Source organism: Alligator sinensis, unplaced genomic scaffold (assembly GCF_000455745.1).
Source record: "Alligator sinensis unplaced genomic scaffold, ASM45574v1 scaffold199_1, whole genome shotgun sequence".
Classification (NCBI taxonomy): Eukaryota; Metazoa; Chordata; order Crocodylia; family Alligatoridae; genus Alligator; species Alligator sinensis.
In genome coordinates, this window is record NW_005842008.1 from 2850282 (window position 1) to 2875038 (window position 24757).

Here is a 24757-nt window from a genome sequence, read left to right on the forward strand (position 1 = left end):
AGGCTGCAGTACTGGGCTGTGGTACCGGGCTGCACTCCAGGTGTGTGACGGGGGATATGCGGGAGCTACAGCGAAGTGGGTGGCTGTACCCCCCATAGCCCCCACTCTGCTGTCTGCCCCATCCCAAAGGCACACCTCCCTCTCCCTCGTGCCCTCCTGCCACTTGCCTAGCTGGGCCAGGGTGGGCATGGGACGGAGCCGCTACTTATCTGTGGGGTGCGAGGGGTGGCTCCCGCTGCTGTGCACCGCTCCATCCTGTGGCTGCCCTTCCCCAGCTGGGCAAGTGGGGGCATGGCCTAGTCCCAACTCCCAGCGCTGCTGCCACCCACCGAGAGTGCACCAGGTGCAGCCACGCCCACCCCACCCCACCCCACGCAGATCTGGGGGCACATGCCCCTCCTGGACGAGTGATGGGAGCAGCTGGATGAGCTGCCAGATGAGCAGCTCCAGACCAGTGGCAGGAGCCCCCTCCCCCCCACCGGACAAGCTACAGCACTGCCCCTTGTGCCCCTCATCCAGGCTGGGCAGTGCTTGCCCCAGTCCCTGTCCTTGCCCCTCCCTCCCTCATCATGGGGGCATTGATCTGCCCCCCACCGTACGCCTTCCTTCCTCCCTCCCCTTCCACCATAACAGACTTACTAGCTGGACGCAGCAGTATCTGGCGTCAAAGTCCAAACCTGCGTCAGAATCTCAAAACAGGGTGTTAATTTCTAACGGTCACAAGTGCTGTTTGTCGAAAAGTCGTAAGTCGAGGACTGCCTGTATATTGCTCACTGCAGGACACCAGTGAGTGAGTAAGACCTGGGTCATCAAAGTTGAAGCATTTCTTTTATTTTGAGGCAAGCAGTCGTAAGAAAGTAAACAGCAATCCCAAAAGTTAGTTAAGACTCCCTGAGAGTGACTTGGGTTTTACATATGCTGCATCAATTAGCTGCCTCCAAAATTATCATACATTTGGGTAAATGCAATCTCTTTTATTATACCAACTAACTAGTTGGAAAACTTGTTTTCTGCCAGCTTCCGGGTACAAACACTTCATCAGGCAGAGAGTCTCCAGTCTAGGGTCAGGACAATTTTCCTAACTAGTTAGTTGGTCTAATAAAAGAGATCACTCACATTTCCCCAAAGGACCTTGCCTGCCTGTGTCCTTAGCTAGCACTACCACCAGCACCCCGGTACATTTTGGACGATGTCACTCCTATTGATGGTGCATCGCACACGGATTGAAGCAATGGCACAAACATCGTCCCCCTGGCAACGCTGCTGCGCGGCAATAGGGGCTGAGGCGCCCAGCATGCACCGCGACGAGGCGCTAACCTGCCGCAGGCACCTGCTCCCCGCCTGCCCAAACTTCCCAGCGTGCCCCGGGGCGCGCTGCACCATGGGAGTTGTAGTTCGCGGCGCCAAGGCCGCTCGATGCCCGCTTCCCTCCGCCACTCACCAGAGCCAGCCACGACCAGGAGGCTGACGGGGGCTGTGAGCCGCCTGCGCCGGCCCGCGGCGGTCTGCCTGGTGAGCCGAAGCAGGAGCAGCAGCAGGAGGAGGAGGAAGGCGGCGGCGTCCAGGGAGGACACCATGCAGGGGGCGCGGGGCCCGGGCGCTGCCCAGCTGGCGGTGGTGACGGGTTACGCGGAAACGACGGCGGCTGGAGCGGCTCATACTTCTGCAGGCGTTTCCTCGCGGGGTAGGGCCCGGCAGCTCGGTGCTCCCTCCTCCGCGGGCGGGCGGGCGGGCGAGCGGCGCCACACAAGTGAGCAGCGGTCGCCACGTGTCCGACGGTGGCCACCGGCCTGCAGCCACTGAGCCCGGCGGGGGCCGCCGTCCCGTCCCGTCCCGCCCTGCCCTGCCCTGCCCTGCCCTGCCCTCGGGGCGCTTGGTGAAGGCTCAGCGGTCTCTCCTGGTCGGGCCGTGCTCTGCTCGGGACCTCGCATCTCTCCTGGCAGCGGGTCGAGGGGAGTTTCGATGACATGGGGAGAGGGCAGGGCAGGGCAGGCCCGAAGGGGGCCCGAAAATGTTAATTTTTTCCCCATCGTCTGATGATTATTATCATTATCTCTGGCAAAGGGAGGCCTGATACTAAACACTTGCTGAGGGCTGCCAGGAGTGTAGGTATGGTGCTGGGAGAGGGGCCTGGCAGGCTCTGCCAGTGGTTGGTGACCAAGGGCAGCGCAGTTTCACGGGCCCATAGAAACGTTTCAGGATCGCATGGACGCATTCTCAGCTCCATCAGTGGGAGCCTCTGGCTTCCTCGCCCCCAGCAACACGCCTTGCTAAGAGTACTGCAGGGGCTTGTTTTATGCATCTTCTTTGGTATGAATTTAGGTACTGGGAGGGGTGAATGCCTGCAGAAGTCCACCCCCCATCCTCTTCAAATGTCGTGTTGTGGGCCAGGCCCTTTTGACCACCAAAAAAATCCTGAATTTGCCAGTCAGCCCTTCTCTTTGGTGGAGTTTTCCTCCTGTTCATCCCTTACAAATCTGAGCTGGTTTTGCTTCCTGTTCCTGTTGGCCTTAGAAGCTGAATGAACCCTTTCTCTTCCTTTTTTAATGAAGAAGAACTCGTGCCTGCCATGGATTCCAATTGTGGGTGCGCAGTTTACAAATCTAATCTATGCCATCTGGATGCTAGTCTTCATCCATTTGGAAATAAGATGCATTGGTCTGACTCGTGATAATTAAATTGTTTCCCTTTTACCACCCATGCAATCTCTTGTCTTGCAGCATGGCCACGGGGAATAGGAAACTAAGAAAACAATGTTAGCAGAAGCGCATATGTTTTCTACTACCCAACTTGAGTGTATGGTGAAAAACCTGTCTGCCTGTTTGGAGCTGGGTAATCTAAAGTTACTTCTTTAGATAATATTTATAATTGGGGGAGAAGGGACTCTCAGATTTATTACTCATTACTAAAGGCTCTTTAATGGGGGTAAGAAATTGGGGCCTTGCTTCACAAATTTGAGGTGATGCACAAACTAAAAAAATCCAGCTTGCTCATACAGTTCTTTTTGATTATGTAAACCTAAAAGGTGTAGGAAAGTCGAAGGAGAAGAATTGTTGATTAGTCCCATTTTTGCCTGGTCTGCCTTTTTGAAGAAGAATTGCATAATAACCTTTTAAAATAAATCATTTAGTTTCAAAAAGTAATTTTAAGTAATACTTGTATCTAATCAGTGCACCAGATTAAAATTCCTTGTCCTCCCAGGAAAACAGTGACCTTCATGTTGGAGGTTACAGGAAAAGAGGATAGATTGGAGTCTTTTTTATGGAAGAATTAGTTCAAACATTTTAAGTTCTTTGCTTGCTTTTTTTTCTTCCCCATCATGTATTCTATAGAGAAGCCATTATTTTTCTTAATTTAAATAATCTTGCAACCTGTGGTCAACTGTGATGGATCACAAATAGGTAGTCTTTAGGTACTTATAATCTCTTTCTATTCTTATTTACATTTATTATGTTAATATTTATACATTTCCTCCGTTTAGATAATATTTATAATTGGAGAAGTTACTTAAAAATGTAAGCTGCATATGTAGGGGTTGGGAGCGGATTGTGTCAAGAGAGGTTGTTAAAATAAGAGTGAAATTAAGAGTGAGGCATGCAGGTATTGTTCTGCTTTGCAGAGCCTATTTATGCTTCTGAAAAGATGAGTTGAAGACCTGCCAGATATTTGACCTTGAGGAAAGAGCAAGCTATTATGGGAGCCTGGAAAGGTAAGTAGTAAGTTCATTGCATAAATTCAGCAGACCACGTTCTGCAACCCTTACTTATTGGGAATTTTGCTTGAGTAAAGAATGTAACATTTCCGCTTATGTACAGCAAGATTATAGCTGTCTCCAGGGAGTAGTCAGAGTTTGAGTTTTTCTGCTTAAAATGAGGGCTTTGAGGCTTGAAAGGACAATCCTGCAGTCTGTGTGGCAAAAGTCTACTGAAGGAGAATTTGTCAATACTGTTTCTTTCAAATGTGGGTGAGCACTTGCCGATTAAAAAAACAAAACAACAAAACTGTATTCAAGAATGTACTTCAAGACTTGGTCTCATGGCCCTTTCTGAATACCTGATGTTTTTCCTACTTTAAATAATTGGAGACTCAGCTGCATTTTTGTTTCCTTATCATGGCAAGTCTCAGAAAATGATGATTTCTATCTGGAGCATTCAGTACCTCTGTGTCAGGTGGGGATTTAATGCCAAGAGCTGCAGTAGGTAAAGCCAATGGAATCAGCAAATGTGTCTTCTTGCTGCTGGATTTTGTTTCCCTCTGGATAAACTCCTACCTTCTTTTAGTTGTAGCCTTCATTATCAGATTACAACATCAGAGGCATAAACTTTATTAGGTGATAGCATCTAACAAAGTATTCTGTTGCCTATGAAAATGTATGCCTCTCTGAATCAGTTAATGTCTCTAAAGTGCCACCCTGCCCTGGCTTCTGTCTCACATCAGGCTAACAGCCAACTACTTCTCAGATCTTTTTATAAGACTCCCTGTTGATCAGTTAATGTCTGCATGGTTCTTAGCAATAAAGAGATTTAAGTGACCTGGACTTTTTAACTTCATGTATCATTTCTTTAATACAGAGATAGGTTATATTGTAATTATTTATAATTAAAGGGCTGTCTCTGGTTGCCTGGCTGCATGCTACTATTTTATTATGCTAGGGCTGCCTGATTTTAGCTTTGAATTTCCTTGTGGTTGAAGGAGAGAGAAACCACTCCTACTGCAAGAGTTGGTCAACATTGTCCTTAAGAAAAATACTACTTAAAGTATTCGGTGGTCTTTGGAACACTTGGATAGAAAAAACAAACATTTGCAAAATAGGATGGTCTGGTTTTCATGGTCTACTTCTAAGTTATTATTGTTTAAAGAAGAAAACAATGATGTCTTTTTGAAGTCCGAATACTGGATAGAGATGCTAATACAGCCAATATCTATATACTTTGAAAGCTGTACAGGGTAAATATTACATTGAATTGAAGATATTTTCTTTTGGTTCTAGTGAGGAAGATTGGACAAAAACATGGTGAAAATATTTTCACCCTTCTAGAATACAAATTCTAAGTTATAAAATACTTTGAATGTATAATTATCAGACCTGCTTTCTGACATTCCAAGTACAATTTTAATATTTTAACTTATTTAATTTTAATAGTTAAATGAGTGTGTTTATCCATGCAAATGAAATGGACTTTATGTTGATTATATTGAAACCTGTAATGAGTTTGGAATATCTACTTTTGAGTGTTCCTCCAATTATGGCTTGTAAAGTAGACATGGAAACCACAGAGTGTTTAATATTTATTAAAATGTTTAAAGAAAGAAAGAATACCTGTGCCTTGGATTACTTTTGTTTTTGATAGTTTCCTTGCTGCATAAAAATACATTTATCATCTTGTTCTCTAGACCTATTTGATTTCCACCCCCTCTCCTCCATTTGGCTTGGGCACCCAGCTGTGTTACCACCAAGTAAGCTAGAATGTGTTACTTCACACTGACTCCTGTGTTAGCTACCCTTCCACTAACTCTCATTAACTCCCACACTAACAGAGACACTAGAACATAGGTAGACCATGTTTCACAGAATAATCACTCTCTTTCTCCTTGTGCTTAAGGGAAATTTGGAAAATAATTTCAAGAGACAAGCCTACAAACAAAAATTCATTAGCTTATTGGATACCAAGAACCAGGGACTTATATACAGTAACTTTATGGTCCATTATAATCAACCGGATACTTGCTAACCTCTGTACTTCAGAGGTTAAAAGGACCCCCCTGAAGGAGATCCTGCTTTCCAGTCATCAGGTTTCTGTTATACCTTTGTAGTCTGTTGGCTACCTGATAATTTCTCTTCTCTTCTGTTTTTGTTTAGATATGAAGTTTTACACAAGCCTTTGTTGCATCTGCTGTTTAGCTCCAAAGTGCCTGTTTCTTTCTCAGGGTCCTGAGGAGGGGCACTTTGATACCCAAAAGCTTGCCTAACTCTATAACAGAATCACAGAAAGTTAGGGTTGGAAGGGACCTCAGGAGATCATCTAATCCAACCCCCTGCTCAAAGCAGAACCATCCCCAACTATATCATCCCAGACAAGGCTTTGTCTAGCCAGGTCTTAAAAACCTCCAAGGAAGGAGAATGGGTACCCACAACCTCTCTGGGTAGCTTCTTCCAGTGCTTTACTACCCTCCTAGTGACAAAGTTTTTCCTAATATTTAACCTAAACTTCCCTTGCTGCAACTTGAGACCATTGCTCCTTGTTCTGTCATCTGCCACCACTGAGAACAATCTAGTTCCATCCTTTTTGGAACTACCCTTTAGGTAGTTGAAAGGTGCTGTTAATTCCCCCTTCAGTCTTCTTTACTTCAGACTAAATAAACCTAGTTCCCTCAGCCCTTCCTCATAAGTCATGTGCCCCAGCCCCTTAACCATTTTTGTTGTCCTCTGTTGCACTTTCTCCAATTTGTCCATATCCTTTCTGTAGTGGGGGGCCCAAAACTGGACACAGAACTTCAGATGTGGCTTCACCAGTGCCAAATAGAGGGGAAGAATCACTTCCTTTGATCTGCTGGCAGGGCTCCTCCTAATGCAGCCCAGTATGGTGTTAGCCTTCTTCACAGCCAGGGCATGCTGTTGACTAATATCCAGGTTACAGTATTCTGTAATGCCAGGTCCTTTTCTGAAGAGCTGCTGCTTAGTCAGACGGTCCCCAGCCTATACCAGATCATAGGATCTGGTATAGTTTGGCATCCTAAGTGCAGGACTTTGCACTTGTCCTTATTGAACCTCATGAGATTTCTTTTGGTGTGATCCTCCAATTTGTTGAGGACTCTCTGAATCCTAGCCCTACCCTCCAGCATGTCTACTACTCCACCCCAGCTTGGTGTCAAACCTGCTGAAGGTACACTCTATCCCATCTTCTAGGCGTTGTCAGCCAGGGGTACGCATACCCCTGGGGGTACTTGAGAATGCCCTAAGGGTATGTGTGGGTGGGGACGGAGCACTGCCATGCATCATCCCGTGTTGCCATGCAAGTTCCACCTGCCCGGCTGGATGCAGGGGGTGAGGGAAGCTTGCACGTGGTGGCTACTGCCGCTCTGCGTTTGGCCGCATGCTGCCACTCCCCCACCCCCAGCTTGGCATCTGGCCGTATGCCACCCTCTCCCCAGCTTGATGTCCAGCTGTGCTCCACCCCCACCCCCCAGCTTGGTGGCTGAGGGTACGTTGCTAAACATCCAGCCGCCCGGGGTGGGGGAGGAATACAATAATCCAAAAAAGGTAGAAAACCCCTGTTCTAGGTCATTGATGAAGATATTGAGTAAAACCAGCCCCAGGACTGACCCCTGGGGCAATCCCCTTGATACCAGCTGCCAAGTAGACACTGAGCCATTGATTACTACCCACTGACACCAAAAAAACAGCCAGTTTTCTATCCACCTTGCAGTCCATTCAACCAACCCATACTTCCTTAGTTTGTTTTCAAGAATGTTGTGGGACACTAGCAAAAGTCTTGCTAAAGTCAAGGTAGATCATGCCCACTGGTCTCCCCGCATCCACAGAATCAGTCATCTCATCATAGAAGCCAATCAGGTTGGTCAGATTAGGAACAGCCAACATGGATTCACCAATCACCTTTTTCTCTTCTAAATGGTTAGAAATGGATTCTTTGAGGACCTGCTCTATGATTTTTCCAGGGAATGAGGTGAGGCTGACTGGTCTGTAGTTCCCCAGATTCTCCTTCTTCCCTTTCTTAAACATGGGTCCTATATTTATCCGTTTCCAGTTATCTGGGACCTCCCCCAGTTGCCATGAGTTTTCAAAGATAATGACCAGATAATGGCTGTGCAGTTGCATCTATCAACTCCCTCAGCATCCTTGGGTACATTGTGTCCGGCTCTGGACATATCCAGCTTGTACATATCCAGCTTTTCTAAACAGTCTGTAACCTGGTCTTTCACTACCATGGGCTGCTCACCTCTTCCCCAAACTGTGGTGCTAGGTGCAGTAGTCTGGGAGCTGACCTTGCCTGTGAAGACCAAGGTAAAAAAGGCATTGAGTACTTCAACCTTTTCCTCTTCATTTGTCACGAAGTCATGAAAGTCACGAAGTCATGAAAGGTGACTTCAACCTTTTCCTCTTCATTTGCCTCTCTCATTCAGTAAGGGACCCACACTTTCCCTGATCTTCCTCTTGTTGTTGACATACTTGTAGAAACCCTTCATGCCCCTTGCTAGCTGCAACTCCAACTGTGTTTTGGCCTTCCTGATTTCATCCCTGCATGTCTGATTAATACACTTACACTTCTTCCTAGTTGTTCTTCCAAGTTTCCACTTCTTGTAAGCTTCCTTTTTGTCTTAGCTCACTGAAGAGTTCCCTACTAATCCAAGCTAGTCTTCCACCATACTTGCTAGTCTTCCTGTGCATTGGGATGATTCATTCCTGTACCCTCAGTAAGGTTTCTTTAAAGTACAGTCATATGTCTTGGACTCCTTAGCCCCCCTCAGACTGGCCTGCCAGAGGATCCTGCCAATCAGTTTCCTGAGTGAGTTAACATCTGCTTTTCTGAAGTCCAGGGCCCTTCCCCTGCTGCTCTTTGTCATAGATTTCATAGACATTAGGGCTGGAAGGGACCTTGGAAGATCATCCTTTCCTCAGGTTTCTGAACTCAGTCATCTTGTGGTTGCTGCTGCGCAACTTGTCATCCACTTCTACATTCCCCACTAATTCTTTCCTGTTGTGAACAGTAGATCAAGAACAGCATGTTTTCCCTAGTTGGCCTCTTCAACACTTGTCCCCAACATTGTCCAGAAACTTACTGGATTGCCTGTGCACTGCTGTATTGCCCTCCCAGCAGATCTCGCAGTCATTGAAGTCTCCGATGATCACAGATCCTGGTTCTCAGAAAACTTCTGCTAGCTGTTTGGAAGAAAGCCTCATCCACCTTATCCTCCTGGTCTGGTGGTCTATAGCACACACCCACCATGACATCACCCTTGTTGCTGTACCCTCTGGCCTTAACCCAGGCACTTTCAACAGGCCTCTCTCCAGTTTCATACTGGAGCTCTGAGCAGTCTTAGAATTCTTTTACATAAAGCACAAGTCCTCCTCCTCTTCTCCCTTGTCTGTCCTTCCTGAACAGTTTATCCATTTATGATAGTATTCCAGTTATGCAAGCTGTCCCACCAAGTCTGTTATTTCAGTCATGTCATAGTTCTGTGACAGTACAAGGATTTCCGATTCTTGCTGCTTGTTTCCCAGGCTCTGGGCATTCACTTGCAGACATCTGAGGTAACTAGCCGATTGCCCTACATTCTCAGCAAACATGAAAAGGCCTTCCCCTGTTGCCCTCTCCTGGATGTGCTTCCTCCAGGTCACTCATTTACCTCAGGACTTTGGTCTCCATCCCCAGTGAACCTAATTTAAAGCCTTCCTAACTAGGTTAGTGAGCCTGTCTGTGAAGATGCTCTTCCCTCTCTTTGTCAGGTGGATCCCATCTCTTTCTAGCAATCTTAGAACAACATCCTGTGGTCAAAGAAGCCAAAGCTCTGCTGGCAACACCCATTTGCACAGCCATGCATTGATCTGCAGGATGCATCTGCTCCTGCCCAGACCCAGCCCCTTGACCAGGAGGACCCAGGAGAACACCACCTGAGCCCCTGTCCCCTTCACTCTTGCACCTAGAGCCCTATAGTCACTTTTGATCTGCTCAGGGTCACCCCTGGAAATACCATTGGTACCCACATGGATGAGCGGTAAGGGTGTGCAAAGCTTCAGTCCGTGATTTGATTCGGAAAAGATTCGGCCAATTTGGAGGCTGTATTACCGAATCCAAATTAAATTGGGAGAAGGAAAAAAGCCCTCCAACTTTGGAGCCTCCAAATCGATTCAGAAAAGATTTTGAGATTTGGATGGCAGTCTTTCAGGGGAACAAACTGGGAAGAGGGAGTGGGGTATGGGGGAAAGACTGACATCTGTAGTTGGCCAGTGACTGATCTCTCCCTGAGTCCCCTTCCAATCACAGTGCTCTGGGGGAAGGATGTAGAAATAGCATATAAGTCTCTGTCTGTAGGCTTTCTGTGCCTTTTGTGAGCTGTTTCTTCCAGAGCAACAGCATCTGAAAAGTACTGGGCTGGCTTGGCTTCCTATCTAGTCAGTCTCCTGCTACCTTTCCTTTTCAAAAAGGATTGGATATAGCTTACTAACTAGAATTCCTCTACTTATCCCTATCCAATCCATTTCTTTCAATTTATATTTGTTCTTGGGTTTTTTTCCCTCCACACTTTTTAAAAAGAAAGCTGTGTTTTCCCTGGCAGTGAAACCCCTGCACCTATCTCCTTGGAACTTGGCAGGTTTCATGCCCTCAGAAGGGGCTACTACCCCTGCAATTTTTATCCAAATCAGCCAAAAAAAATGATATTATAGTCTATGGCCAAATCTCTCCAAATCTTCTGAATCTGATTCAGCCGAATCAATTCAGGACAGTGATCCGAATTGAATTGCTGTCCTCCGCATCGGCCAAATCTAAATCGAATACTTCCCTATCCACACAGGCCTAACAAGCAGCATAGGGTAGTAATCTGGGCTGGATGAATCTTAGTAATTCTACCATGACATCTGGGATCTGGGCAAGCAGCAGACCTCCCAAGACAACAGGTCAGGTCAGCAGATGGGTATCTCCAACCACTGCTACCACCCCTTGCTTCCTTATGGTGGCAGTGGTGTCAATTCTCCCAACCTTGGGAAGGCCTGGCCTGCATTCTTCTATCATTGAGTGTGCTCCTCCTCCTCTGTTGCTAGGGCTCCATATTTGTTCTCTAGGCAAACCCCTGCAGGTAGGGATGAAGATTGCTGCTTGCTGCCACAGGATATAAGCTCCAGCTTCCACCTTCCTGGGAGTTCATGTCTTCTTCCTTCTCTAGTGCTGTCTCTGGCAGTCCTTCCTCCACAGTCCTAGAGGTCTCCCTCAGTACTGAATTGATGAAGTCCTCATGGTGGAAGATGCTTTGGAGTCTTGCAGTTTTTTCCAGAAACCAGTCCCCTAATGGTTTTGTGTGTGTGTCACTGCTGTTTTTAGAATCTTTAGTAAAAAAAGGAAGGTGGAAATGGGGTTGAATTCTTTTTTCCTGTAAAAGGAAGGCTTAAAAGCTTGTGATTTAAAAAATCATTGACATCAGAAATTCAGGTCCTATCTAAACTGAAAGAGTATAAGTGAATGGGGAACTAGTGAACTGATAATATCATAGGTATCACAAAAGTGAAAGATGAGCAATTGGGAAGTAAAGGAATTTCTAGTTAACTGTTAAGCCCTCTAAAATACCTATTTAACTTTAGTGACTAACAAATGGGAGAAAGGTTGTGTTATCTTTAAGGGTTCAGCAACCCGTAGTATCACTTCATTTTTCTCTTTGGCAATCCCTCTCAGTTGAGGATGAGCGTCTTCCATGATTGTCTTATCTGTGTGTCCAAAGATGGCCAGTGAGGCCTATTTGGAATTGACAGACTCTAGATTCATAGATTGTAGAGTAAGAAGGGACCACAAATCATCATCGTGTCCAACCCCCTGCCCCTGGCAGGAAAGAGGGCCAAGGTCAGATGACGCCAGCCAGGTGTCTTATCAAGCCTCCTCTTGAAGACCTCCAAGTTAGGTGATAGTACCATCTCTCTTGGAAGCCTATTCCAGATTCTGGCCACCCTTACTGTAAAAAAAAATTCTTCCTAATGTCTAACCTGAATCTACTCTGCACTAGTTTGTACCCATTATACCTAGTTACTCCTAGGGGTGCTCTGGTAAATAGCGCATCTCCAATTCCCTGTTGTCCTCCTTTGATAAACTTATAGGTGGCTACAAGGTCTTCCCTCAGATGTCTCTTGTGAAGGTTGAAAAGATCTAGCTCCCTCAACCTCCCCTCGTTGGGTATTTCACGGAGGCCGCTAATCATGTGAGTGGCCCTCCTCTGAACTCTCTCCAGATTCTCCATGTCCCCCTTGAAGTGAGGCACCAAAAACTGGACACACTACTCCAACTGCAGCCTGACCAATGCCGCATAGAGTGGGGAGCATCACCTCCCTCGATCTGTTGGTCATGCATCTGCTAATGCACAACAAGGTGCGATTGGCCTTGTTGATGGCTTTGTTACACTGCCGGCTCATGTTCATCTTGGAGTCGACTATGACTCCAAGATCCTTCTCAATTGCTGAGCTGCTGAGGAGGTCATCCCCCAACCCATAGGGACCTGCCCAGAGCACCATGAGTACTCAAACAGCCGTGCCAGTGGTTCAGCTATGACACTGGCCAATTCCTTCAGCACCTGGCACCTGGGGATGCAGGTTATCTGGGCTGGCTGACCTGTACCCATCCAGCCCTTCCAAGTGCTCCTTAACTAAGCACTAACTGCAGCTCAGACATGTGTTTCTGTGTGGGGTGGGTGGCTCTAGATTCTTGATTTGGTCCATGGCGCACCGTTTCTGTTGCTCCCGCCTTTCCATCGCTTCTTGTTGTCGTGAGGCTTCAAAGTACTGAGATCCCTGCATCAGACTCTTCCTCCATTTGGAGTGGTTCTGTGCAATAGTCTCTTATGAGTTGACATCAATGTTTCATTTTTTTTTAAGTTGGTCTTGAGGATGTCCCTAGAACACTTTTTCTGCCTTCCTCTTGAGCGTACACCTTGGCTGATGTAGAATAAAACTTGCTTCAGGAGTCTGGAGTCAGACATCCAGATGACATGGCTGGCCCAATGAATTTGGTGTGAATGATCATCGTCTCAATACTTGTGGTGTTTGTTTGCAGGAGGATGCTGATGTTGGTGCATCTGTCTTCCCCCCAGATTTGGAGGATCTTTTGCAGGCAATGTTGATGATACTTCTCCAACAACTTTAGATGTCTCCTGTACGTTGTCCATGTCTCAGCTTCATCCAGCAATGAGGGGATCACAACTACTTGATAAACCATGAGCTTGGTTTTGGATCTGATGTTGCAATCTCCAAACACCTGTTACTTCAGGCATCAAAGGCTGCACTTACACATCTGAGGTGATGGTGGATGTCTTTGTCAATGTCAACCTTCTGCAAGAGATGGCTTCTGAGGTATGGGAAATACTCAGCGTTCTCCAGAGTCTCACCATGGATCTGGATAACTGGAGCTGGGGACGTTAGCAGCTTATTGGTGGAGGACCTTAGTCTTTTGAATGTTAAGTGTCAGTCCTGTTTTTTTGTATGCCTTGATAAAGACATTGAAAAGGCCTGCTTCCAAGTGAGCACACACTACAGTAGGGGCAGGCAATTATTTTGGGCAGAGGGCCACTTACTGAGTTTTGGCAAGCCATTGAGGGCCACATGACAGGCAGCCCAGGGCAGATAGATATTAATTTTCTAAATGTCTTAGGGTCCCCGTGGGCCGGATAGAATGGCCTAGTGGGCCGCATTTTGCCCACCCCTGCACTACAGCATTATCAGCATGCTGGAATTCAAAGACTGAGGTCAGGGTGGTCTTAATTTTGGCTTGGAGTTGGCTGGGGTTAAACAGCTTACTATCCATTTGGCAAGTTGACTTCACTCTGGCTGAAAGCTTGTTGGTGGTCAGATGTAGCACAGCAGCAAACAATTTTGAGAAGAGTATTGGAGCAGTGATGCAGCTTTGCTTAACTCCTGTTTTAACCTCAAAGGGATCTGTGATAGATTCATTACTGAGAACCACTGTTGGCATACCATCATGGAGCAGGCAGAGAATCCAAGCGACAGAATTCTGTATTTCAGAAGGATCCTCCACAACACTTCTTAGCTGACAATTGAAAGTTTTAGTGAGGTCAAAGAAGGCCATATAGAGGGCTTATGCTGTTCTTGGTATTTCTCCTGCAGCTGGTGAGCTGTGAAGATTGTCAGGTGTGCCTCTTGATGCCCTAAACCTACACTGAGATTCTGGGAGGTGCTCTTCAGCAAGTGGAAGGAGATGGTTTAGGAGGGTTCTCACAATTATCTTTTCTGTGGTGGACAGCAAGGCAATCCCTCTGTAGCTTCCACAATCGGACTTGTCTCCTTTCTTGAAGATTGGCATAATCATAGCATCCCTGAGGTTGTCTAGGATTTTCTTCTCATTCTAGATCCTTAAGATGCGGGCATGAAACTGTGATGTAAGTTCCTCTTCCCCCCTGCTTGAAGATTTCCTTGGGGATTCCATCCACTCCAGATGCCTTGTCGTTCTTCATCTGCTTGATGACTTTCTTCACCTTGTCAAGGATTGGACGAATTCCAAGATCATCCCACAACACCAAGTCAGAGATGGAGTTGACAACACTTTGGTGAACAACAGTCTCGATTGAGAAGGTCTTCAAAATGCTTCTTCCAACAGGCATTGATGGCTCCCCTTTCCTTGATTGGGTCTCCTCCATCCTTCAGTCTCAAGGGGGTTGGTTCTTGAGCATTCAGACCGTAGATAGCTTTGATGGCACTGAAGAAACTGCATATTGTGAATGTCAGCAAGATATTGAATCTCCTTAGCCTTGTCTTCTCACCATATGTTCTTCATATCACGGGCCCTGCTTTGGACCTCTGCCTTGGTTTGTTGGAGATTCAGTTTCTTTTGGTTGGAGTTGGTATTGTTTTGCCAAGCACAAAAGGCCTTGCATTTGATCAACTCTTGGATCTCCCGGTTATTTTCATCAAACCAGTCTTCATGTTTCCTGGTAGAGACTCCAAGGGCATTTATACACATACACATACCTTTTCATCCCGCAATGCACAGGAGAAGACCTAATTAATCGAGTCTGCTCCACACGTGAGCTGATTCACACTGTACTGCTTCCCATGCAGTTGCATAAGATGCAAAATGTACATCAGCATTTAGAAATGGCACTGGTGCACTTTTGAACTAAAACACCTCTGATGTGGTTTATGTGCGGGCTGGGAGCGATCCAGGCCCTTTTTGTGCTCTGCGCGGGCTGTGGCCAGCAGCCTGGGCACGCTGGGTCGGAGAGAACAGGCGACACGCTAGAATTAGGCATAGACGCTTAATGGTTGATTCAAGATTGTTTACTTACACCGAAGATGGTCGAGGTGTAGGCTGGACAGTTTCCCAGGCACAGCTCCGCTTAAATCCTTGTTTGAGGACTCAGACAATATTCGGATCACTCCTACGGAGTTGTCGAGGCTCCGTGGATCCTTTTGCGCGCAGGGAGAGGGGTACGTTGAAGGATTGCGAACGGCGACGGGGAGAGGCTAGAGGCTGGTCAGACCTCTGTTGCCTTCTTGAAATGCGCTGGGTCCAATAGGCTCTGCAGCGCTTAGAGATCTTTACACAGCGTGAAGTCTCCTCCTCCTGATGTTCGTGGAGTCCTCCCTTGCGGGGTTCTCCTCGGAGTTCTCCAAATTGGGCGGAAACCACCCAAGCTTTTTATACGGCTAGCAAGCCAATCACTAGCTGCCACGTGTGAATAATTTCACGCAAGCCAATAATGGGGCTCAAATTATAAGACAAATGGCGGGAACTCTTTGCAAAGTGCATTTCTGTGCTGCAAAGAAGAAATGCACACTGCAAAGAAACCTTCAAATTGGCGGGAAAATAATTCAGTGGTGCCAAAGCGCGCACACAAACAAAAATCACACCTTTGGGTTGTGACAGTTTAGTTCAAAAGTGCACCACTGCCATTTTCTCAGTGCTGACACACATTTTGCCACTTACACAATTGTATGCACTGCAGTGCCAGGTATTGCAGCGCAAACATTTACAAATCCCCCAAGTGTTTCTTCACAGGTGCTGATGATGGTGGTCTTGAGGGCACCCCACATGCTGCTGCCATTCTTGTTGATTGGAATTCACCATTTTTTGTTGAGGCACTAGTGGAAGAGGTCTCACTTGCTTGGATCCTTGAGTCCTTCACTGCACTATTTTAAAGATGACAGTGAAAGTTCCAAGATTGCAAGAGATTTTTCCAGCAAAATTAGAAAAAAAAAAAAAGCGTGATGTACTTTATATTTCTTAAGTAAAAAAGACACTAGGAGAGCATTCTTAATTACAAAGCAGCAAAAAGGGGAACCAAACCAGTCCAGTTATTGAAAAGTGCACAGTAATTCACCTGATGCAAGAATTACAGAGTATCAGCAAACTTTATGCTGTCTGTATATTTTCTATGTAAAATACATAAATTTATATATCATAAATCTAAACTGTGTGCTGATGCTTTTATATGAATGCTGATCTATATGTGTGTGTGTGTGTTTATATTTGATTCTCTAACACTGACTAATAAAGGAGGAAAGTTGTTTCTGAGACTGGAAAACATAACTGGAGATGAAAGTTGGGAAGAGACGATACATTTAATCCTGCTCTTTATTTGAGTATATCATATGTCCCATAAGGGTGTAATGTGAAGCATTAAAATTCATAGATTATAGAGTCGGAAGGGACCCAATGGATCGTTGTGTCCGACCGCCTACCTCTGGCAGGAAAGAGGACCAAGGTCAGACAACCCCAGCCAGGTGACTGTCAAGCCTCCTCTTGAAGATCTCCTACTTAGGTGATAGTACCATCTCTCTTGACTCAGGTGATAGTTCCATCCCTCTTTGAAGGCCATTCCAGACTCTGGCCCCCCTTACTGTAAAAAAAAAAAAAAAAAAAATCTTCCTAATGTCTAACCTAAATCTACCCTCCACCTAAGTTTGCACCCATTATTCCGAGATTGTAAGTTTCTAACTCCCCATCATGCTGACCAGTGCCTTGTTTCCTTATACTAACACCCTCTATCCACTGTAGCTTGCTTCTTCGTAACCTGAATTCTGTGCTCTTTGGTTCAGTGACAGTCTTTGTTCTCTGTTCATACAGTGCCTAGCACAATGGGTTTATGATTTGGGAAGATTTATATTAGTAAAATACAAATTAATAACATGATGCTACAATAACTTAGTAAGGTGGGGCTTCATTGTGCTTTAAAGGAAGGACAAGGGTGATATCTTTTAAGTCTTCAAAATACCCAGTTGAGTTTAAACACATTCAGTTACTACTACTGCAATTCTGTTCTGCAAGATGTGTCTTTCTGCACAGATTTTTAGGTCCAGACAATAAGTGAGGTTTTGGGATTGCATCAAAACAATTTACTAAAACAACTAAATCTCCTTATATGCTTAAAAAAATAAAACTGCATCTAGGTGTTTAGGGTTTAAAAGGACTAGCCAGAATACTTTAGGTATGCTATACTATATGCTATACTTACAGTGCATTTTCCTACTGACAATATTGATGTGCTAAAAATAAATTTGAACTTCACTCTAAGAATACATAGAAAGTTTCAACATTTGTATAACAATGTTGAATTCAAGCACATAACTAAGCCCATAGATTTCTCAGCTAGTAGAATATGGACACACTTATCTGGAGCCATTCAAAAGGGGACTGTTTCAAACAGGCAGCAGTTGTTACAGTCTACAAGGAACGAGGCTGAACTTGTGAGTCTTAGTGTTATGAAACTTAAAACACACTTTGTATTTAATGATAGACAAGGGGGTTTCCATTTTACCAGCTTTAGACTGCATTAGTTATTCAGATTTTTATAATGGATAGTAAATGCTCTACTAAATATTTTAATGTATATGTATCAAATGGTTGTGTGGCAGCCAAATAGTTCCTGTAAGTGAGGTACATTCTTTGCAGCTGAAGGATAAGGGCAGTAGGTCAATTCATTACTGCTCTTGTGCTTGTAAGCCATTCAATATGTTATGTTATGCTCCTTTGATTTCTATTTCCCTGCTTATTTTCTAGAGCTATTTCCTTTACTCTTTCGTCCAACTGCTGCCTCCTTACATCCTTGTTTTATTGCACGCTTTCCCAATCACTTTCTTTGTTAGGGGATAACCTTACTTGAAGGGCAGGTTGCAGTCCATCTTGTTCTTGATGTTATTGCAGGAAGGGGTGTGGACAACCAGAAATGGTTTTGACCACAGCAGCCATTTCACTTTTCTACATTAGTTGCTGATACTCCTCAGTACCGGTAAGTAACACAATATTGTCATCACAGATACAAATAGAGGTTTCTAAAATTATATATATTTTGAAATCAATTGTGTCTACAGTATCTAGATTAGCATTACAGATTGTATTAAACTTTTTGATTTAACATCATTTGCAGTCCAAATCCAGCTTTCTGGTTCTCTGTTTCATGTAGCCTTCTACATCGGGTGTTCAATCTCTGGCTGGGAGGCAGATTCGGCTCATGGCACTGGATCATCTGGCTTGTGAGGCTCACTATGGTCATGAAATTTGGCAGCAGGGGAGCAGTGGCACCACTTTTATGCTGCCAAATCTCTGGACCCATGGGGAGCCCCAAACCCTGCATGCTGGATCTAGCTCCTGACTCTAGCATGCAGAGCTGGACAGGGGCAGCACTGGGCCCCTGGACCCAATCCTGGCACATGGGGTAGGGAGCTGGTGGCTCTGGGCGCCTGGGAACAAATCCTGGTGTGCAGAGGGCAGGAGGAAGTGCTGCTAGGCCCCTGGGCCCAGTCCAGATGTGGAAGAGGTGTTGCCAGGCCTCAGGGCCTCATTTGACCCACAGATGAGGCCTGCACCACTCACCTGGTCTGCATGGCCAAAGGGTTGTGCACTGCTGTTCTACGTAAAGGCACTGCCTTTTGTAGTGTCTGGGTGAGAGAAAATATGACAACTTGAAGACTTTCTGGGTGTGGTTTGATGAAAGGAAAAAATAGCCAGTGTTCGCAGAGGAGCTTGTGAATTATAGTTTGCAACTTGCTGTAGTAGTTGGTTAGCATGTTGAGAGTGAGTCCTGTGTTATACAATTTAAGCTGATATTCTTTTCTCTCCTCAAAGTCAGTATGTTTAGAACAAGACCACTAATCCAAATCTTATGAGTACTGAGCATCCAAAAGTTGTTGCTGAAGTCAGTGGCAATTATTGATGCTCAGCTTTCTCAAACATCAGGCCATTCTTTTTTGGTGCCTAAATATAGATTTAACATGGAGCTTAACATTAGTCTTCTGGAAATCTTCTTAAATTTAATTTCAGCATAACAATAAGTTTGTAAGGTGTTCAGGGTCTGGAATAACAGCTCATTTGCAGTTTCTCTGTGTGGAAAGTCATTAGTGAATTGAGAAACTCTCGTATGTTGGATGTCCTTTCCATTTCTTTACTGCCTGGAAAAAGGTAGCCAATTTAATCTGCTGCTTATGCAGAGGGACAGCCAATTCTTGTGACCACGTGTATAAGCTATTACTTTGGTCTCATTGCTTTTGAAGGGCTTGTAGCTGGCCAGGTTAGCTGCTGGTTGTCCACCTTTCTTTGACTTCCAGTACTTTATTCCTTCTGTCTTTTTGTTTCAGAAGAAAGGTCAAGAAAGTTTTCCTGTACTGCCCCTAATCCTCTAGGCTTCAGAATAGTGAAGAAAGTATCAGGGAGATGGGACACAGGGCAACAAGTCGTTAGGGCAATGTACAGTCCTCCTGTGCCTTTGAAGGTGTGAAGATGGTCTCCTGGAGCTGGTTGGGCTTCTGAAGGTGAAAGGGGGAGTTAGAATTAAATGATACAGGTAGAAGAAAGAAAGATTGATACGGAGGGAGAAGAGAATGAAATGTGTAGTGCTAGAAGCTGAAATTTGGAGATGTTACTTGACTTAGAAGACTATGGAGATTGGCAGTCTTCCAAGGAAATGGTCCTTCATGCTAGCTGATTAGTTAGACTGAGGAACCGCAGAATCTTGCTTACTGCTCAGCAAATATAACTTGAGTTTTTAGTTCTTGTTCACATATGCCCATGTCTATTGAACCCAGTGATCACTACAAAATGCACAGATCTCTGCCCTCTCTTTTTCTCCTCTGTTCTCTTCCTTCGTTTCTCTCTAAGCTTCTCCTCTATGCAGATTTATTTAAGTATCCAGTGGCTCTTGCTTTGAGACTATTACTACCTATGTCTATGGATTTGAGGCCTGCATCAACTCCCATTGAGATCAGTAGACTCTTTTAATTGATTCTGAAGAGAACTGAATTGCGCCCTTTGTAAAGTTGAAGGGACAGATCTAAAGTAATTGGATTTTTAAAATTTTATGTACAAGACTTGGAAGGTGCCAGAATATTGAAATCTTGAAGTGTGAAGCTCCTTTTGTTGATTTTTGTTTTTATCATTATGCTTAAAGGCAAACATATGCTTAATTTTATGACTTCACAGTTCAGCTTCTACATACATACATATATATAAAAAAAAAAAAACTCAACTTCCCTGTGCTCATGTTTTTTAACACAATATTTAATTATGTGATCACATACTCTGGCAAGCAGAGAATAGGGTGCACTTTAGAGATTAGTTTGTGTACAGAGGCTTGAACTTTCGTAAAGAACAACCTGCTTTGTCAGAAGCACCTAACTAAGGTAGATGCTACCTATGAAAGCTCATGCCTCTCTAAACCAGTCTCTAAGGTGCCGACCTTTCCTACCTTTTGTCTGACTTCAGACTAACACAGCTAACCACCTCATTATAATTTTCAGACATTAGATGCATGGTTAATATTATGTTTGCTCCATAACACAGTACGTGAAAGGTCTGCCCATCCTGTTCTTAGGTGACATATAACTAATTAAATCATTATTTAAATCACTATAAAGAATGTATTTATTGACTGTACTGGATATTGTGTCATCTAATGTATTGTAAATGTGCCCAAAGCATTGGACAAGTTCTTGTTGCTATAAATGGTATATATAAATAATGAATAGGATCATAACACAGGTGTTTAGAATTAAACTGCAATATTAATTATTTCATTTACTACCCAGGGTGAGCCATTACCATCCTCTATAAGTGAATTAAATACTTAGCGTTGGGAAGCATCCATGCATTAGTTTTGGAAATGTTCAATTACTGATTTTCTACCACTTTATAAATATATATGGATAACATTCAAAATATTATCCTATACCAGTTTTTGCTAATTTGTTCAATATATTAATGAAAAATATACCATGCTGAATAAGTAAAACTCTGACTTCAAAGATAGGTATGATTATAAAAACAAAAAACTTGTGTAAGCGATGGTAAAATAAAAAATCATGTTAAGTGTCTATTTTACATTTTCCCCTGAAAAAGAACTTGGAAGTTGTATTGAATTAATGTTTTCAGGTGCATCATCTGCAAAAAAAAAAAAGGGCAATTCATTTGTAATGGTGCTGAGAAATTATTAAAAGTTATTTTCTCCATTTGTTGTATTTTTTAAGTCTAAGAGCCAGGCCATTAAAAGCAACAAGTCCCTGCAAATCTCACTGAAGTTGATGGGAGTAGCAAATAGCTGGCATTTCTCAGGAACATTATTATTATTATTATTATTATTATTATTACAGCAGCATCCAGCACCCTTTGTCCCTAGCATTATTCAAGCCTAAACGAATACTATTCCTGCCTTGACAGGATTTGTATAGTCATCTCTCTGATGTCTTGATCAGTATGATCTTACCTCTGCAAGGTTAAAAATATTGTACCCCTGCCAAAGTGTAGCCGTCGGAATAGTCATATTAAAATTAATAAAATGAATGCATGTACAACAGAAATTTGTGCACATATACAAGAGTAGAAGGAAAAAAGCAAGATGCTACATATGTATATGTGCATATATATTATATCACACATCTATATATATATATCTACGTATTTATATGTATGACCACAGAAAAATGGAAAAAATATGAAAAATATGTTGTTCACAAGGAAAAATTTAAATGCAGTCTTAAATTTGGCAGTCTGATTTTTTTTTTGTTTACTTAGAGCTACCTGAGCAATTTTTCTAATATATCCTAGGTGTGCAATTATTTGTTTTATTTTTATCTGTTTTGCATATTTTATTCCTTATGTTTATAAACAGTAATCTAAGTAAATCCAGAGTGTTGCCTCCAACTAGTAGTATAAATGGGACTGAGTGTTTTGAACGTAATGGAAAAAATCTAAAAAATGCTTTCCTTGATTTGGTGTTAAAATGTTATGTTTTAGCATTCGCTTATTTTAATATTAGTCTTAGAATAGACACACTTGATGGCATCAGGTCTATAGATAAGCACAGGAGTTAATTTGTTTGGATCAGGACTGGATGAATTCTTCAGTTCCTTTATTCCACACACAGTACAAAACCACTTTTGGTCTCAGAACAGAAACAAGTAAGATTAATTCCACAGGGTATTCCTTTTCAGAAAGCTATAATAATAAAAAATAAGACATGAGAGTTGAATGCTGTACTGAAACATTTTGATTCCGAAGTCAAAATTATTGCCCTTCTGTATTGAATTCCTGGGACTGTCAGCAGCAGAAGACGCTCCCTGTAATGCAATGATAGCCATATGCAGAAATTTTCTGGGCATGGAGGGACAAATAAATCATAAAGCCCAATTCTTCTCTTTCAACAGTGTGAATCAATAGTAACTCTGCTGAGGCCAGTGTGCACATTTACACATGCCATTAGGGGGCTGCAATAAATTGTGGAGCAATAAGCATAGTTTATCAATAAGCTCTGCCGTTTATTGCTCCCAGGAAGCTCCCAGGCATGTGTCTGCATATGTGCCCAGAGCATATCACATTGAGCCGGGTTGCAGCAGCCCTAGTTGGCAGGGAGGCTGGGGGGTCAGCCTGCCAGCTCAGGGCTGCTCTGACCATGCTCAGTGTGCTGTGGAAGAGCTGGCTGGGGCACAAGGTTGCTTCAGTATGGGGCTAGCTGGCAGACATTCCCAGCACTGAAGCACCCTAGTGCTCCAGCCAGCCAATCAGCATCTACACATATGCTGCTGCGCATGAAAAAACTCCACAGCAGGGTAGGACTTGTATTTATAATCAGTAAATTATAATTTATTTTATTTACAAGTACTGCTGTAGAGGTTATTAGTTTCACACACCATAATAGGGGTGCACGTCTAGCTGGCAGACATTCCCAGCACTGAAGCACCCTAGTGCTCCAGCCAGCCAATCAGCATCTACACATATGCTGCTGCGCATGAAAAAACTCCACAGCAGGGTAGGACTTGTATTTATAATCAGTAAATTATAATTTATTTTATTTACAAGTACTGCTGTAGAGGTTATTAGTTTCACACACCATAATAGGGGTGCACGTGTAGATGCTGAGGCATTTACTGTACACTTAATTAGGCAACCACCCAGTAAACATCTTGTGTAGACATGCCCAGTGGGAAAAATTGAGCCCAAGCCTGAAACTAGTTTCAGCCCACGTGCAGTCCAATCACAGGTAACAATAGGCAGCTAGTATCACAGCATTTGCTTCAGACAAATCAAGGGGGAAAGGAAGAAGAAAGTGTAAGGCACTGAATTGGATACTAGCTGTAAAATTCTAAATATAGGGAAAGGAAGAAGAGTAAAATGAAAATGGAAAAAAAAGAATGACTTCATGCCTCCTTTTACACTGCTGACATGGGGCAGACATCCAGTTAATGGTTGTAAGAGTCTTTCTGAAGGAGAGGGAAATGTAAGATCTGTTCCATACAGGTGAGATGCTTAGACTCAGTGCTATTCTATGCTAGGGATGGGCAATTATTTCGGCTGGAGGGCCACTTAATAAGTTTCGATGAGGTATTGAGGGTCGCACAGAATTAATGGTGAATATTTCATTGTAATAAACTATAGATTAAAAAAATCATATGCTAAACATCAAACACTTATAAAATATTATAAATTTTATTTTAAAAATATTTTGTCCGGTTTATGTTGTTTTGAATTGTGTATATAGAGGCAATTGCATAATAGCTCAAAATAAAGTCTCTTTCACAAAGGAACCAAAACCAACCAGCAGAACACTTGGCCAAGGGAGGATGCCTACACCCCCAGTAGAGCCTTGCCACTGCCCAGCCACCCCTCAGATCACAAGGGAGTTCCTACCTCAGCCTGCATCCTAACACATCCCTCAAGAGCTACCTGTGCACCAAACTCTCCTGTCCCCCACTCCTTCCCATCCACATTTGCCCCCACAAAGCCTGGAGAAGCCTAGCAGCATCCTCCAGCCTGCCCCAGCTCCCTGCCAAGGCAATGTAAGCTGTGCCCATCCTCAGCCTGGGGTTCCCTTTTCTGCCAGGAGGAGCCCCAGTCTCACTGTGCTGGGGGCAGCCTTACCCTGGCAGACAGGATGGGAACTGTGCTGGCTGCATCCAGGAGGCAGCGGGTAGCTGGGATGGCTCATGGCACTTCATGGGTCAAGGCAGGGCTGGGACTGGGGCTTCACCTGCTGGAAACTGCTGAGGAAGCTGTGCAGCCTCTGGGCACAGGTGTGGAGTGTCTGCCACACCGTCCTAGTGTCCTGGGCAGCTCCTGTCAGCTCTGAGCCACAAGCAGGCAGTGCACCACTGGCCCAACTGAAGTAGGGGTGCCAGGGCCTGAGAGTAGCTTGCTGTGGGTCTGCCCCATAGAGCTGGGCAGGCGTGGCTGCTTCTGCCCAGCATTCCCTGTGGTGTCAGCAAAAGCTGGAGCCAGAGTTGCTGCCCACCTATGGGCCAGATAGAATCAATTGGGCTGGATACAGCTCTGGGCTGTATTTTGCCCACCCCTGCTCTATGCTGTATCCTCTTAGATTTTAGACTTCAGATATATGGATCTTATTTATTCAGTGCAATTCATTTACATCATATGCTTATGGTGCTATGTAATAAGGCACTAGCATCTCAGTGCCCAAAGAGGTTATACCCTTCGCTAATGTTCTTCTCCTTTATTATATTTCTCCCCAAACAGCCTTCATTTCTTATCAAGATATGTTCTTAGTTACCAATCTTTTTCTTTGCCTCTCTCAGCCCGTGCCCCCC

The 24757-nt window shown here is 44.3% G+C and overlaps 2 protein-coding genes across 2 annotated transcripts in view; one reads left to right on the forward strand and one right to left on the reverse strand.

The window, feature by feature from the left end:
• Positions 1-1721, reverse strand: part of ALG14 (ALG14, UDP-N-acetylglucosaminyltransferase subunit) — a 39817-nt gene extending 38096 nt beyond the window's left edge. Inside the window, exon 1 of the mRNA XM_006021849.3 lies at positions 1442-1721. Within this exon, the coding sequence (XP_006021911.1) occupies positions 1442-1577 (136 nt within the window). The 5' untranslated portion in view covers positions 1578-1721. The remainder of the gene's footprint in view (positions 1-1441) is intronic.
• Positions 1722-2720: 999 nt separating this feature from the next.
• LOC102384511 (cytochrome c-type heme lyase) overlaps positions 2721-24757 on the forward strand; it is a 91655-nt gene continuing 69618 nt past the window's right edge. The window contains exons 1-2 of the mRNA XM_025201859.1: positions 2721-2832; positions 3620-3709. The gene's annotated coding sequence lies outside the window, so the exon portion shown is untranslated. The remainder of the gene's footprint in view (positions 2833-3619; positions 3710-24757) is intronic.